At 34.6% G+C, this 17,917-nt stretch overlaps 1 protein-coding gene across 4 annotated transcripts in view; it reads left to right on the top strand.

The window, feature by feature from the left end:
- Positions 1-17,917, top strand: part of MINDY3 (MINDY lysine 48 deubiquitinase 3) — a 98,628-nt gene that overhangs the window by 17,263 nt on the left and 63,448 nt on the right. For 2 of the 4 annotated variants that reach the window (XM_072651616.1, XM_072651617.1), the window contains 4 exons: positions 865-916; positions 1,953-2,067; positions 4,343-4,416; positions 5,348-5,427. In XM_072651616.1, the coding sequence (XP_072507717.1) occupies positions 865-916; positions 1,953-2,067; positions 4,343-4,416; positions 5,348-5,427 (321 nt within the window). Of the gene's footprint in view, positions 1-838; positions 917-1,952; positions 2,068-4,342; positions 4,417-5,347; positions 5,428-17,917 lie in introns of all 4 variants that reach the window. The other 2 variants (XM_072651618.1, XM_072651619.1) reach the window with 2 other exon arrangements.

Below are 17,917 nucleotides of genomic sequence, written 5' to 3'. Positions count from 1 at the left end.
TCAAATTTATTTTTAAATGCTAGAATTTAAGACCTCTTTATTTTAAATGAAAAGAAACATTTTCATTGACACGAGACACTTAAGGACATTGTTTCCTTTTATTTCATGATTTTGTTTTTTTATATATACTTGCATATTCTTAAGATATAATTTAAAGCAGTAAATTGACAAAAGTGCTCAAAAGTTGTATAAATGATGGCAAGGAAACAGATCTAAAGCAGTTGTTGAACCTGTATAGACTCAGAATGCTATGTCTTTTTCTAGACATTTGAGGCATGTAAACATAAAAATTTAATAAGATAAAGGAAAAAGAGTAATGAAAAGGCATTTTGCAATGGATGACAAAATTTGAAACATCAGAAGTAATTTTTGAAAGCAATATTTTTACTAAATTGAATTAGATATTTTTAACTTTTTAAAAAAAATCATGTTTACAAAATGATGATAGTTGCTTTTCTTTATAAAGTAGTAGTTTTTTAGCTGATTGTAAAGTGTAATTTACAGGGCTATTTTAAAAATTTACTGGTCTGAATTTATTTATAATTATAAATTGGACAAAACGTAATCTGAAATTTCTTCCTATTCTGCAAGCCCTAGCAGATTAGCTTAATCAAAAGAAAATGTTATTATCAAGCAACTATTTTGTGATTTGTGTCAAAAATATCTTAATTTTCATCACAATTTAAATGCCAAAATGTTTTATTTCTTCATATAATAATAAAATTGAAGATAAACTGGGAACTTTAAGAGGGGGAAGGAAATAAGGAGACATGTTTGAAGCTTGGAAATATTTATAGCTTGCTGTGTGTATCTTGTGTCATTTATTTGCCATGTGTAGTGCTGAAAAGTGTCTTTTATGTATAGCTGCCTTGGCTGTCGAAGAGCTTGGCTTTGAGCGGTTTCATTCATTAATTCAGTAAGTAACACATTGGAACATTTAAAATGCTTATCTTATGGACACATTACCTTTTGATGTTCATTCATGCTATGAAAAGGGCAAAGATGCTTAAAAAAACATAGTATTGAAACTGTTGACTGTGGATTTTAAATGAATACTTCGGGGAAATTTTTTTTATTGTGTTTTATTTAAGGGATAGAAAATAGTGATGTACTGATATATTAAGATTTACCAAAATCTTAATTAAATATCTAAATTTATTTTACTCATTGCAATCTATTCCCATAGGGAAAATGGAAAAATATAATTAGTGCTAAGTAACAAATGTCCTTACCCTAAGAGAACGGAAAGATTTATATGGCCCTAACTTCATTGTAGAACTACTTTTTGAACTCCCTTTTACATGATAAAAGAGTAGACATGCTTCCTTATTAGGATTTACTAAGATGTCATTTGGATCAGAAGTTAGATGTCGCTTTCTTTGAAATTAGCTCAGTAGTGACTTAGTTCCTCCTTTCTATAATAAATACTTTTTGATATTTCAGGTTATTTCATATTTTTTTTTTAACTAGACCTGTAATACCATGACTCTAGAGAACTTCCAGTAAAGAAGTTTGTTGTTTTTTTTTTAACCATTTCAAGTATGGTGCTTTGCAAATTTTTTTTATCAGAAATTCAAGATTCTTTTCTACTTAATTGCCTCAAAATAAAGCTAGTAGTTTACTAAGTTATATTTGTAAGATATATATGCAATGTTATTAGTCCAGATATTACCCAGTCTATATGATGCATAGGTCAGAGATATAGCGATGATCCCTGCTGAGTAAAACTTCTGTCTTACTTAAATCTATTTATTAGCTAAAACCAATAGTCAACTCATCTCTGCTAATGGATAGGATTGTATGAGAGTCTTTTTAATACTCAATATCTTATTTGTTATAGTTTTTAAAACATATAAAACAATTTAAAATCTCAATATTCTGACTTTTCCTTGATTGTTGGTTTATACTATTTTATTAATAACTAATGTTCGTTTCTTTTTTTTTCCCCTCAGCAAAAGGTCGTTCAAAAGTTTTCCTGAACTAAAAGAAGCTATTTGGGATCAATATTCCATGTGGGCAAACAAATTTGGAGTATTACTTTTTCTGTATTCTGTGATACTCACAAAGGTTTGTTTAAGAAGTCACTACTTGTGACTTTTGTTATTTCAGTTGAGTACTCTTTTAACTTTTTGAGATGAATGTGAATTAAATATTATTTAGTCCCAAAGTTTAGATGTTTTTGTTTCAAAGTTTAGACACAGCTATGTTCTGCTTTATCCTATATTGAAAAATCCTCATCTACTTTTTCTTTAAGCCTTCCCTGCCCTCAGACACTACCGTGAAGTCTCTGGGGGAGATTGCCTTTCAAATGACGAAATCTGGAAGCTTGTTCTCATTGTTTGTTCTCTTTGATTTCTATAAAGCATTTGACTCTTTTCCCCATTACCTCTTAGTGAAAATTCTCTCTTGAGTTTCTGTCCAGGCTCAGTGATCACTTCTACCTGAATGACTGCCAAGTTTATACCTCAAGTTCTTTTCTCTTTCTCCAGTTCTGGTTCCTCATCTTTAATTTCTTACTGATCATTTTCACTTAAAATCCTGTTATTTCCTGAAACTTCCCAAGTCTAAATAAAGCTCATCATTACCCTGAAATAATTTCTCTTCCTAGCCACCCTATTTCTGCCAGTCATTCTCAGAATCACATAAGGTCAAAACCACAGTGATTCTTAATAACCTTTTTACTTTTCTTCTTTAAACCCGACATTGAACCAGTCAGCAAGTTCCATTGATTATTTGTTCATAATATTTCTTGCTTCTGCCCCTTTCTTTTAATTCCCACTTTCACCATCCTAGTAGTTCCTTACCACTTCACTTTTTTCCTCCTACCTCAGGTCTCTTTTTACTCCAGTCCATCTTGTACCCAACCTTCAAATTGGTTTTCCTAATTACTGTTTTGATCAAAAGCTTATCATGATTCTTCCCATTGTTTAATCCCTTTCTAAGCTGGTCTCAGTTTACTTTTTCATTCAGACCTCTCACAACTCACATACACAAACCCCTTACACTATGCACATTGACCTATTTTTATTAACTACTAGAACCATCTTATAGAGCTTATAACATTTTTCCTGCCTAAAACTTTGTTCCACTAATTTCTACCTATCTGTCAAGCTTGGGTGATATTTTGTATGTTAAACCTTCTCAGATCAGTTCAGTCCAGTGATCTCTCTCTCCATATTTGGTACTTGCCATGTGCTTTTCTGCATCGTAGGTGATCAGTTAAGTTCCTTAAAGTTATTTTGTATTTGCATCTTCCTTCAGTATTTTGAGTGTTGGAAGATATTTAAGATACATTTGATATTGGTTTGTTAACTACATTTTTTTGCAGAGAGCTATTAGCTTAATCTATCTACATCTTCATGCTAATTTGAGCACTTTATATGAAACAGTTTCTTTTTGTAACCAGTGGAATTATAGAAGTTAAGCATTTTGTGTCTTCCCTTGTTGCACAAATAAATATAGACTACTTGTGGGTTAGGAAGTTGCATGCTTTTTTTTTTTTTTAACAGTATTCAACTGCATTTTTAAAATATTGTGTTAATACAGAGTCATAATCAACCCTTTCATTTTTTTTTAACTCCACTGTGTAAATAATGGTAAATATTCCCTTTTACTATGGGTAAGTTCTTTTGCCAAGAACAGTTAGTGTGCATTTTAGATACATAAAGTTTTATGAAATATGGCATTTGAGTATCTCCCATTTAGAAACCATAATCAAATGTATACTTCAGTAGATATATTAGATACATAAACTGAGAGTCTGTGAGTCATAATTAATGTAATGCTGGACTTGCTTTTAAGACCTGGGTTCAAGCCCTGCCCTTGATATATACTAGCTCTGTGACCATGTACAAATTAAATCTCTCAGGGACCCCAGGCAACTGTCTTATACTGTACAAACAAATTAAATTCCCAGTCTGTATCAGTGGTATCAGTGGAAGCAGTTTCTACATCATATTTTCCCTACCAATAAAAGCACAAGTTGAGATTTCATTCCCCTCCCCCCCAAAAAAACCCCAGTAAAATTAATATGTTAATTTTTCTTCCTATTATTTCTTAAAATCAGGGCCTAATTTGACTTTTTTAACATAAGAAATATATATTGTTGGAACCAATTTTTCTTCTTAGTTCACAGAACCTATTATAAACCCCCAAAAGATAATGTTGGGATTTGTGTTCCTTTCTAATAAAGTTCCTCGTTCTTTTTACTTGAGGTGTCTTTAACTTCAAAAGGCATTTATTTTCCTGTTTGCTTATTTTATATTAGGTATTGATCAGTATAGAACACTTTTAATCTAATTTTTAAAAAATGCCAATGAATTGTAATAATTGGTTTCTTTAGGGTATTGAAAACATAAAAAATGAAATTGAAGATTCAACCGAACCTTTGATAGATCCTGTATATGGACATGGCAGGTAATGAATTAAGATGTCTTGATGTTGTCATGACCTAACATAAAACACTGTACTAGGAGCTATTTAATAGTAGTACTGTTTTCAGGAAAAATGTTGTTCAAGAACATGAAAATAAGTCTTTTATGACTTAATTTTCTTATGTATAAAGTATTAAATAAAGTTTTCTTTCATATATTAACCATATCTTATATTTTACCAAATAATTTTTTTTGCTTTTAAAAAATGAAATTTGGTGATATTTAAAATTCTGTTTTGTTTCTATTTCATAGATGAATATTTTCTTTATTTTCCAAATAAATTTTACCCCTTCTTAAAGATGGAAATCAGTAGCAACTTCATCTCATCTCTTTCATCTTTACTATTTTACTAATTCTTTCTTCACTTTATTCTGTTTCCTTTATGCAGAATGATTTTTGAGAGATGTGGAAAGAGAACAGAGCAAAAAGATTAATCCTTTACAGTCCTTTAATGTATTATAGTAGTAGCTGCCTATTTTCATGACATCATGGGTGAACTTTCAACACATATGCTATCAAAAATAGAAAGCTAGGAACTTTAGTTATTCTTTCTAGATAATCTGAAAATTCAGTAATGAAAATAAGTGGACTTAATATTAAATATTATCAGTTCCACATTCTCTTCACTTGAACATACTCTCTTTTGTAAAGGTCTTAAATTTATATAGAATATAGAGGACAGTATACATTGTAAAGTTATCAGTGTTGATTTTTAATAATCAGGTGACATAGAAATGAAAAATTTTGGAATTAAGAGTTCTTCTCTCCACCTTCACTCCACCTAGCAAAATTCATTGCAAAGAATTTAATCCAAGTTAAGTGTTATGTGCCTTTGAAATAATTTATTTAAAACAAATAGTTGTTTGCTGCTGGGTTTTTGTTTATTAATTGTAGGTTTTTTTTATGTTAAATAGCCAAAGTTTAATTAACCTTCTACTAACTGGGCATGCTGTTTCTAATGTATGGGATGGAGATAGAGAGTGCTCAGGAATGAGTAAGTACATTTTTTGTTATTTGTAACTTTTTTTCTGATTGTGTAATTTTTGTCTAGTGTAAATTGATTATTTTTTCTGTCTGTTTTCTAGCTTTCCATTACCTTGTAGAGGACAAGAATGTCCCAATAGTAGAATCCTTTACAGGGTCAGAGGTACTTATAATCTACCTAATTTTCTTAAATTAAAATTATAAAAAAAAAAAACTAAGAGAAGCTACTGAATTTTTCTTTTATAAACAGAAGTACATAGATAACCATTATAAATATCCACAGTTTTTGGAATACCTATGTCCTATTCTTTGTAAGTTAATGTTTTTGCTACTTTAAAATTTTTAGGATATGCCTCATAATAAATCTGATCATTTAATCTGAGAAATCTTTACAATTTTTCCCCCTATTTACTTTTTTACGTGTTGTAGAAATAAGACAATGAATATAACTTCTATGTGAAATCTTTTAATCAGTCCATCTACCCAGGAAAAGACAATTTTTCATTTGACCACAGCTAGAAATAGAAGAGACTTGCCTTTTTAAAAGAACCACCTAAGAATGCATGAGAAAGTGGGACAGTCTTTGCCACAGTTCTGGGCTACCTTTCATAAAATGAAGCTTCAATTAAATCATGGCTTTCTATAAGAATAAAGCCGAACAACAATAGCTGCGTTTAAAATGATGAAATGATTCATTTTTTAAACATTTTTGCCATAAATGTGATTTAAAAAAAAAACAACAGGACATTACAAGTATGTGTTAGAAATGCTTTAGTTCCAGGTAGCTGAGAGAACAGTTTTATGGAGAAAACCACAGAAACACATTGTCCCTTCTACCTGAAATCCTAAAATCACCTGATTCTAGAGCTAGAAAGAGTCCTTCAGGATCATCATATTCAGGCTTCTTGCCTGAACCGAAGCCCAGGGAGGTTAAAATGACTTACTTGCTCAGGGTCATTCAATTAGTTACTGGCAGAACTGGGAAGAGATTCTGATTTTCTTGATAATCAATTCATTTTTCTTTCTACTATTCTATCAACTACTTTTTCTCTCTTTTATAAAATTAATTTATTTTTAGTTTTTCAACATTCATTTCCACAAGATTTTGAGTACTAAATTTTCTCCCCATCTCTCCCCTCCCCCGCCCCAAGACACTGCATTTTGACGACTCCTTCCCCCAATTTTCCCTTCTTCTGTCACATCCCTTCCTTTCCTTATCCTCATCTTCTCTCTTTTCTTGTAGATAGATTTCTGTACCCCATTACTTGCATTTCTTATTTCCCAGTTGTATGCAAAAACAATTCTCAACATTTGTTTCTAAAACTTTGAGCTCCAACTTCTCTCTCCCTCCTTCCCCACACATCCCCACTGAGAAGGCAAGCAATTCAATATAGGTTGTACATATGTAGTTATGCAAAAGACTTCCATAAAAGTCATGTTGTGAAAGACTAACTATATTTCCCTCCATCGTATCCTGCCTTCCATTTATTCTATTCTCTCTTTTGACCTTGTCCCTCCCCAAAAGTATTTACTTCTAATTACTCCCTCCCATTTGCCCTCCCTTCTGTCATCCTCCCCACATCCTACTTATCCTCTTGTTCCCTCCTTTCCTGTAGAGTAAGATAGATTTTCATCACTAAATTGAGTGTGCATGTTATTCCTTCCTTAAGCCAAATGTGATAAGAGTAAGTTTGACTTTTTCCCTCTCACTTTCCCACTCTTCCCCTCCATTGAAAAAGCTTTTTTTTTGCCTCTTTTACGAGACATAATTTGCCCCATTTCATTTCTCCCTTTCTCCTCCCAATATATTCCTCTCTCACCCCTTAATTTTATTTTTTTAGATAGCATCCCTTCCTATTCAACTCACCCTGTGTCCCCATATATGTATATTATTGGCTATGCTGCATTATTATATACATATATGTGTATATAATCCTTCCAACTACTCAAATACTGAGAAAAGTCTCAAGTTACAAATATTGTCTTTCCATGTAGGAATGTAAACAGTTCACCTTTAGTAAGTCCCTTATGATTTCTCTTTCCTGTATACCATTTCATGCTTCTCTTGATTCTTGTGTTTGAAAGTCACATTTTCTGTTCAGCTTTCATCTTTTCATCAAGAATGCTTGAAAGTCCTCTATTTCATGTATGTGTATATTATTGGCTGTGCTGCATTATTATATACATATATGTGTATATAATCCTTCCAACTACTCAAATACTGAGAAAAGTCTCAAGTTACAAATATTGTCTTTCCATGTAGGAATGTAAACAGTTCACCTTTAGTAAGTCCCTTATGATTTCTCTTTCCTGTATACCTTTTCATGCTTCTCTTGATTCTTGTGTTTGAAAGTCACATTTTCTGTTCAGCTTTCATCTTTTCATCAAGAATGCTTGAAAGTCCTCTATTTCATGTATATGTATATTATTGGCTGTGCTGCATTATTATATACATATATGTGTATATAATCCTTCCAACTACTCAAATACTGAGAAAAGTCTCAAGTTACAAATATTGTCTTTCCATGTAGGAATGTAAACAGTTCACCTTTAGTAAGTCCCTTATGATTTCTCTTTCCTGTATACCTTTTCATGCTTCTCTTGATTCTTGTGTTTGAAAGTCACATTTTCTGTTCAGCTTTCATCTTTTCATCAAGAATGCTTGAAAGTCCTCTATTTCATGTATGTGTATATTATTGGCTGTGCTGCATTATTATATACATATATGTGTATATAATCCTTCCAACTACTCAAATACTGAGAAAAGTCTCAAGTTACAAATATTGTCTTTCCATGTAGGAATGTAAACAGTTCACCTTTAGTAAGTCCCTTATGATTTCTCTTTCCTGTATACCTTTTCATGCTTCTCTTGATTCTTGTGTTTGAAAGTCATGTTTTCTGTTCAGCTCTCATCTTTTCATCAAGAATGCTTGAAAGTCCTCTATTTCATTGAATTGAATGACCATTTTTTCCCCTGAAGTATTATACTCAGTTTTGCTGGGTAGGTGATTCTTGGTTTTAATCCTAGTTCCTTTGACTTCTGGAATATCATATTCCCAGTCCTTCGATCTTTTAATGTAGAAGCTGCTAGATCTTGTGTTATTCTGATTGTATTTCTACAATACTTGAATTGTTCTTTCTGGCTGATGTAAGATATATGATAGACCTTTCCTGTCAGCCTTCCAGGTTATCTTGGGCTGGACATCTCTTTCACTCTGTCGTTTTGTGGCTTCTGCTGCTCCAGAATTTGTTTGGAGTTATTTTTTACAAGTATTTTATGGGCTATGGGGGTAGAACTAAAACAGTTCCAACCTTCTACTCTGCCATCGTGGCTCCACTCTCTCCTTTTTCTCTTATTTGGTAGTAAAAGGACTCATTCCTTTGAGTCTGTAACCACCTCTCTCATTTACTATACTGGAAATTAGATGCTTTCCATCTCTGTATATCATCATATCAGAAATATATGATTAGAAATCTTTGTTCATCAGAGTGGCAGACCTCTATGGAGGAAGAAGATATTATTCATCGTTAAGAGATTCATAGTATGCTGAAGAAGATATAATTAGTTGACCTTATGGATACATCCCCTTCATGTAAATTCCCACCAGCAATAGCCAATCTACACATTTAACCAGAATAATTAAAAGTAAATTGTTAACTTTAGAGCCATGAGTTCTGTGCCAGTTTCTCTCATTTGTCTTTCTTTTCCTCAGTTCAATTCGGCAGTATTTTTAAGCATTTACTTTTGTAAGATATTGTGCTAAGAATACAAATACAAAAAATGAAATGATCCCTGCTTACAAGGAACTTGCATATGAAGGGGGAGGAAGGTATTTAGGGAGAATATAACATGTCTACAAATAAATACTAAGTATTTGCAAGAGTCAGAGAGTGCTAGTAATTAGATGATATCACTAAAGACTTTAAAGAAATTGTCAACCTGAGCTCCACTTTAAAAGAACCTAGAGACTCCATGACCCAGAATTGAGGAGAAAATTAATTCAAGATATAAAGAGCTACTTGTCCAGTGCATAGATGTGGGAGCTAAAATGTCCTGTCCATGAACCAGTCACCTCCCTGGACTAGAAGGGAGGATGAATGACTTGGAAGAATAGGATATAAGCCTAAAAAGTAGGTGGAAGATAGATTGAGAAAAAATTGGGATGCCAGGCTATGGAATTTGAATTTTTTTTCTAGAGACATTAGGGAACTTTTGATCATTTTGAGTGATGAGGTGATACAGTCAGACCTGTGACTGAGGAATATCAATTTGACATCTTTGTGGAGAATTAATTTGACTGGGGAGAGACTGGAAACAGAGAGTCTATTTATTGTAGTAGTCTGGGTGAGATTTGATGAGGACCTGAACTAACATGATGCTCCTGTGCATGGAAAGAGGGGGATTATTGTGAGATAAGTTACGGAGATAAAATTAACAAGTTTTGGCAAATGATGAGCAGCAATAGGAGGGTGGAGAGAAAATAGCCAAAGATTGCTGCAAGAATACAAACTCAAGCCACTGAAAAATGGTGATGACTACAGTAGAAATAGAGAAGTCTGGAGGAAGTTGGATTTTAGGGGAAACATTAGTTCCTTTTTATACATATTGAGTTCAAGATGCTTTGTTGAAGATGTCCAACTGGAAATTGGTGTAATGGGGGATTGGAGTTCAAGGGGATCTATGGGAACTGATGAAAGCAAGGGAGAGAATTACAGTATAGGTAGAGGAAACCCAGCAGTGCTGATTTGTTCCATTATGTCACATAAGGCAAAAACATCAGTTTTGTAGGGTGTTTGGATAAACAGCATTATAGAAAGGTTTTAAACATCAGGTGGTATGTTTTCATCGTGTTATTGTGAAATGCTAATGTTCAGGGCATTATTTTGCCTACATATGACAGAGTATTGGGTTTTTTTTCTTATGCTCATGTTCTTCAATATATTGTAGATATGCTAATTTCAGAAGAGACTTGGTGCCGGTGGTGAGTGAATTGGTGTCAAGGGTTAATGAAAATGAGGAATCATGACATTTTCTGTGAGCTTTCAAACTCTCAGTCCTGTTATGGAGTGTACATGAATAGACCTAATAAGTAACATAGATGATTCAGATGCATATTTGTTTTTCTCTCAGAAGTCTCATAAATTAAAATGTGGTATGAGTAATGGGAAGCAAGCTATTAAGATAAAGATAGGCCTCATTTGGGGCATTGCCTCATTTGAGTACTGTTCCATTCACCCCAGTTTTGGAGGGTTTGTTTTGTTTTTTTTTAAGAAAAATCCTACTTTATGATGCTGATTTTTCCCAGCTTATGTTTAATTTAAAGCAATTTAAATAATTTTGTCATAATCAATCTTACTATTGTTTTACTGGTTGCTTTTTATCCTTTTGAGTGTTAGCAAGAAAAGAGCCAGAAAAATTATGCAAGTAAGACAGAGATCTCTGCCCAGCAGTCTGGAGCTATCACAGTTTTAACCCCAGCCACTGGCCCAATTTGGTAATCAATTAAGCTTCCACACTTCCGAAGGCTGATTTAAGAAATATTGAAACAGGAATAATTGGTTCATAATAATGTTCTGAGTCACCAAGAAAAGGTTCAGTTTTGTACCATTGTACTCTGACAGGAAGGTATAACAACAATAATAGCTCACACATGTAAACTTTTAAAATTTAAAAAATGATAGCTTATACATCACGCTCACACACAGAGGACAGGGCAGTGCCACATAGTGCACTAAAAGCTGACCTTATAACTAGGATTCTGTTGTTTGTCCTTCGTTGCTGAAAAGACACCATCAGAGAAATGATGACATGACTTGCACCTGACTTTGTTTTGAGGGCAGCTAGGTGGTACACTGTATGGAGCTTTGGACTTGGAGTCAGGAAGACCCGAGTTCAAATCCATCCTCAGACACTTACTGTGTGACCCTGGGCGAGTCACTTCACCCTGTTTGCCTAAGTGTCCTCATCTGTAAAATGAACTGAAGAAAGAAATGGCAAACCCCTTCGGTATCTTTGCCCAGAAAATTCCAAATGGGGTCATGGAGAGTTGGACACAACTGAATGACAACAGGAACAATAGTTATAACCAGGAAGAACTGCATTTAAGTCTCGCCCTTCTGGCACATACTAAATCAACCTTAAGCCCAATTCACTCTGGAACTCATAGATTGGACAACAGGTCCCACCTTCCTAGCACTGAGTGAATGTAAATACTAAATGGTAACTGTTTTTCTTTTACCCTGGAACCCTGGGGCTCTTCCCCTCCCAGTATTTTTTTAAGGCCATCCCCTTGAGTAACTACTTAAAGAGGGTGTATCTCACTCAAAGTGATAATCTGTTAAGACCTTAGCCTAAAAGGGCCAGGGTCTCCCATTTCATCCTGGGCCATCTCCAGTCTTCCCTGTGAATATATGACCACTGAACCCAGATGACTGAAGGAGAAAGTGAGGCTGGTAACCTTGCACAGACCTCCCTCACTCAACTCAAAGTCAACTGCATGTCGTCTTCTTGATGTCATGGTCCTCTTGGAGTCCAATCACAGGAACAATTCTATACATACGTACACACACAAACACACACAAACACACACAGACACGTGTGGGTGTCAGGTAGGTGCTGTATAATCCTCATTTTACAGATGGAGAACTAAAGCTAAGAGTAATTAAGTGACTTGCATAGGGTTACATAATGGCAAGTGCCTGAGGTGGATTCAGACGTACGTCTCCCTAGAAAACCTGACTTTCCAGAATAACTCAGTTCCTAGAGGATTTCAGATAGCCAAGATTTTCCTGTGTGTAAATAGGTTGCTGCAGCGTCTCATGGTGGCTGCATGTATAAAAGGATGATTTCTTGTTTCTCTGGGCCACCTCTAATTCTTAAGTTGTCTTCACATCCTGCTTTGAGATGAATGTTTTGCTTGCATAGGAATCATGTACTTTTAAGGTTATTGATTTTTTTTTTTTTGCTTCTCTTTGCATTCCCAATCAGTTATTCTGTCTTTTGTTTCTTTGATGAGACTTGCTTCTGTGGATGCAAATTTTTTTTGTCCTGCTAATTATTTCTGTTGTCCAGTCCATAAATTTTGCTTTCACAATTCTTTTTTCTCTTTTAAGCCATTCAGGAACATGTAACTGTGGCTCTCTCCACAGGGTCAGTGCTGATTCCTTTTCCTTTGTCTTGCAATGTTTATTCGTAAATGACTGGATTTGTTGGAGACCATATTCCTTTCTGTTTTTAGTAGCTTCCCAGTTGGTTTATCTTCTTATGCTAAAGATCTTTAACTGAGTTTCTTCCTCCTGAGATCTTTGGTAATCAAGTTTTGTGTTTTTTTGCTTTTTTTTTTTTTTCCCCATTGCTCACTTTCTGCCTCCTTCCACTTTGAATGTGTTTTTTCTGATATCTGGAACTGAAAGCTGGCTCTGCTTCTCGCAGCTAGGTGATTTAGTTCACAGAGCACTAGGCCTGGAGTCAGGAAGACCTGAGTTCACATTTGGCCTCAGACACTTGATAACTGTGTGACACTGATCCAATTACTTAACTTTTCTGTCTTAGTTTCTTCAAATGTGAAAAGGGGATAATGATAGAAGCTACCTCCTTCGGTGGTTATGAGGATCAAATTAGATTAGATTTGTAAAGCATTTAGCGCAGTACCTGGCACATAATGGGGACTTAATAAATGCTTGTTTACATCTTTCCTTTCTCTACCAATCCCAGTCCCTGGGCCAAGTGATTTTGGGGGAACAGTACTGACCCATGCTGGATGCTAGGCTCTTGCCCTCTAGTTTACTGGAGTGCCGCCCCCCCCCCCCCCCACACACACACACATCCTGCCCCAGTTCCCTCTGATCCTCATTTCTCTAGTTGACCTACAACACAGCATGGCCTCACTGTCCTCCCTGCTAGAACAAGCTTCTGTCTTTTGGTTTTCCACAGCACTGGGAGTGAGAGGATGGTTAAAAGTTGTTCTGTTGAAATTCCACTTATGCAACCCTTTAAGGTCCTGATAGACAATGAGGAGAAAATGCTGAGCAAGTGCATTAGGAGTTAGGGATTGCCTTTCTCTATTGTTAGCTCCTTGGATTGTTTTGTGGTTAGTATCTAACTAACTAGACTTTGGATGTAGCTAAAACTGTTTTATCTCTTTTACATGACTCCTGTTTTATAAAGGATTTAGAGGTTGTGAGGAGTGCCTGGTTCTCTATTTTATGGTCATATTTTATTTAGAATTACGAAGCAATAGCTAATGCAGTTTTTAATCTTAACACTAGGTGGTAGTAATTGATTTAGAGAAATAAATTGTATTGTAGAAATTTCTGTTTCTTTCTCTCTCATTCCCTCTTTCTCCCTCTCCTTCCCTCTTTTTTTTTTTTTTTTAACATTTTAAACATTTAAACAGTTTTGGTTTGAAGTGTTCTAAGGACTTAGAAAACCATGGCCTGCATGTTTATTTGACCCATTTCATTGCTTAGAAAAAATTTTCTGGTTCAAATAAATAAGTGAAAATAATTTTTACTTCTCTTCATATAAAAAGACTTGCAGACAGGAATGGATATTAGTTTTTATGTCAGATAAACATTGTTTTATAAGAAGGAAAAGGGAAAAAACTTTCTTAAGGTAGCATTTATCAAGGTATAAATCTTGTTACATTAAGATGCTCTTAACTTTTATCATTTACATTCTTTCCATTCATTTTGTTAAATTATACTTTTTTTCTTAGAAAAAAGTGACTTCTTTCCCTCTCAATCCAGCCAATTTCCCCTCCACCAAATGAGAATAATAGAAAAACAAATTCCTTTGTTAAAAGCATCTATTTTCAAGCAAAACAAATTTCAAATTTATGTGCAAAAACATGTATGTCCCATTTTGCATTCTGAATGCTTCACCTCTCAGGAGGATGGTTAGCATATTTCGTCTTATGTCGTCTGGAATCGTGCTCATTTTGCTGAAGAGAGTTCCTGTTTTTCTCAAAGTTGTTTGTCTTCACATATTGTTGTCATTGTATAAATTGTCTTCCTCATTCTATTCACTTCACTCTGCATCAGTTCATGAAAGTCTTCCAAAGTTTCTCTGAAACTAAACTTTTTATCCTTTTTTACAGAACAACAGTATTCTATTACATTCATATACCATAGCTTATTCATCTATTCCCTACTTGATGAGTACACCCTTCAAATCCTCATCCTTTGCTGCCTCAAAAAAAACACCTCTTTTTCTACATCCTGAGTTAGTTTGTTTCAGTTCATACTAATTCCCCCTTATTTCCTCTCCTATTTCCTTGTTTAGTGAAATATATTTCTGTACCCAAATGTGTATATGTATGTACATATACACACACAAATGTGTGTATATGTAATTCTTCCTTCCTCTGACCAGTTTAGGTAAGAGTGAGGTCCAAGTGCCAGCTACTTCTCCAGTCCCTTCCTGGTTGTTTGTGTAAATGTGTACTTGTGTCCCCTCATTACGTAAGATCATTTTCCTTAACTTTCCTTTTCCTTTCCCTGTGCTTCTTCCCTAATGTATTTCTTTTCCTCTCTCTTTCCTTTCTTTTCTTAAGATCAACAAGACTTTACAGAACCAGTCCTAAGCCTTGTCTAACTCTCTTGTGTCCCCTCATGATGCTGGCGTTCAAAAGGGACACATGTACATCTTTCCATATTTGAGTGTGAGCAGTTCATCCTTATTTAATCTCTTAAGCTTTTCCATTTCTGTTGATCTTTTTTATGTTCATCTTCACTCTTGCATTTGAACTTCAGAATTTCTAACAGATCTGATTATTCCACGAGAAATGCTTGGAAGTCTTCTATTTCATTAAAGGTCTATTTTTTTTTCCTTGTAGTAGGTTTATATTCAGTTTTGATGGATAAATTATTCTTTGCTCTAAGTCTGTATCCTTTGCTTTCACTAATAGCGAACTCTTTACTCCTTTATAGCAGTGGCTGCTAAATTGTGTGTGATAGTGACTAGCTCTTCACTACTTAAATTCTTTCTTTCTGACTGCTTGTAGTATTTTTTCTTTGACCTAGACACTCCGAATTTTAGTACTAATGTTCCTGGGAGTGATTCTTTCAGGAGGTGACCAGTGTACTTAGTTCTCTGTTCTTAAGGGACCCAAGCAATTTTCCTTTAAGATTTCTTGAAATACATCTAGGCTGTTTATTTTATTTTATTTTGGTCATGATATTCAAGTAGTCCATTGATTCTCGATTCTTTTTCTCTTCAGTCTCTGTTCCAGGTAAATTGTTTGTGCTTTGAGATGATACCTGACATTTTTCTTCAATTTTTTCACTCCTTTCACTTTATTTTGATATTTTTTGTTGTCTCTTGGAGTCATTGGCTTCATTTTGAGCCATCTAACTCAGATAGTTTGTTGCTGAGACAAGGTTTTGTACCTCTTCTGCCAACCTGTTAATAACTCCCTTTCCATTTCTTTTTTCCACAGCTCTTATTTCTTTTCTGTTGTTTTTCTTTCCCCTCTAATGCTCTCAATTCATTTATAAAAGCATATTTATCTCCTTTTTTAAATTCTTGCTTCATTTTTTCTGGGAAATTAAATTGAATGTATGCCCATCTTGTGTTTTGCTTTGAGGCTTTGCATATAGGTATTTTGTAGTCATTTTCTTCTCTTTGTGTATCTTGAACATCCCAGTCACCATAATAGCTTTTCATCATGGGGTTCTGTTTTTGTTTGCTCATTCTTCCATCCTTTGACTTCAAGCCTCATCACTTTGTTAGGCTCTACACATGTCTGAAGGAATGACCTGGGCTGATACTTTTACTATTTTCTTGGGGTATTATGTATTGTATTATTCTAGAATGTAAGATACAGCTCAGAATCGGGATCCATAAGCTTTCAGAGCTCCCAAAGTGCTCTGCTCCAGGATAAAGTCTGATTGCTCCCACTCAGATCTGAGCTCTGCAAGTTCCCAACGTGGGTTTAGAGCTCAGTGACAGTAGACACGACAGGACTCAGCTGCTGTCAGCCATCTGGGAAACTCTGCTGATCCTAAGTGATAGAACTGCCAGATCTGCTTTAGTCTGGAATTCTTGTCCTGGTTATTCTTCTTTGGACTTCAGATCGAGCTAGAAGTTGGAACTGAGACTTTGCTCTGTTTCTGGGAGAAGGGGAGGGGTCACGTCACTGTTTCTTACTTCTGAACTTGCTCCCTACTGATAAATAGTCTAGGGCCTATGGCTGCCCCCTCTCCAGGAATACTACTCCAGGACACAGACCCTCCCTTTGTGACTTGGAACTGGGTAGGAGGTGCCAGAACTATCAGCATCTTTTCCTCCATAGTGCTGTGGTATGGGCCTTTTTGTTGGACTGACCATCTATGGCTAGATTGCATTTGGAAAATTACATAGCATTTTCAGTGACTCCAAGCTCCTTGAAACAGAAACCCATCTTTTAACAGAACTATTCTTTTAGTTACACAGTTGTTGTTCATAGAATACCATCATTTCTAAGGAATTGTGCATCTTCTCAAGGGCAATGGTGAGATTTATGTGTTTGTCAAAAATAGACTTCAACATATTACTAATGATTGTGCAAGAAATATCATAAAAGATGGCCAATACAAAGGAGTTTGAGCAGCCATTTATCAAGAATAAGGGAGAGTAGGTGGACCCATACTGTGATGCACTGGTATGTAATGTTCAAACTAAGAAGAAAGCTTCCATGATGAGTAGATAGGAGTTTATGAGTAGATGGATAGATAGGAAGATATGAGCAAGAGTTATACATCATGAACAGGCTTGGGTGGGTTTCATTCTGTACTGTTGGAGGGAGTCTGCTCTTTATTGTGATAGGTGTTTCAGATTTTTGAAATATGATACTACTACAAGAGTGTACAATCCAGGAAGCACACCTTTCCTACCATTGAATAACTTAGAATGTGAAAGATCTCCATATGCAACATTTTTTTTTTGAGTGTGTACTAGTTTTAATGAAAAATGTGACTGAAAGAAATCCTACATATATTGAGATTACAAGATGATGTTGATATCATTAGTTGAGTTTCAAAATATGAGCCAGAAGACTTTAAAAATAGGATTATAAATATTTTGAAGAAAATGGGATAAGAGGAAATAGGCCTTGAAAGCCTTTAATCATAGCTCTTATTATAGGTAAGATCTTGTCTGGAATGCTGATTTGTATTTGCCCAAAACAAATTAATTAAGATGAAATTTAATAAAGACAAATTAAAGCTTTATACAAGTTAAAAAATAAATTTTATAAGTATAGGGTATAGGAATTATGACTATATAACACTTCATTTGAAAAACATTTGGGGGTGTTCGTAGACTACAAAGCTTCACGTATGTCAAAAGTATGATATAGTAACAAAAACAAAAACCCTGATGAAATCTTAGACTGCATTAAGAGAGACATGGTATGAATGACTAGTAAGACAGTAGTCCTACACTCTGCCCTAGTTAGACCACTTTCTGAGTATTGTTTTCAGATTTAGATGACATATTTTAAGAAAAAACTCAGATAAGC

The sequence above is a fragment of the Notamacropus eugenii genome, chromosome 3 (genome assembly GCF_028372415.1).
Source record: "Notamacropus eugenii isolate mMacEug1 chromosome 3, mMacEug1.pri_v2, whole genome shotgun sequence".
NCBI classification, from domain to species: Eukaryota; Metazoa; Chordata; class Mammalia; order Diprotodontia; family Macropodidae; genus Notamacropus; species Notamacropus eugenii.
This window is presented reverse-complemented; position numbering and strand designations above follow the sequence as displayed.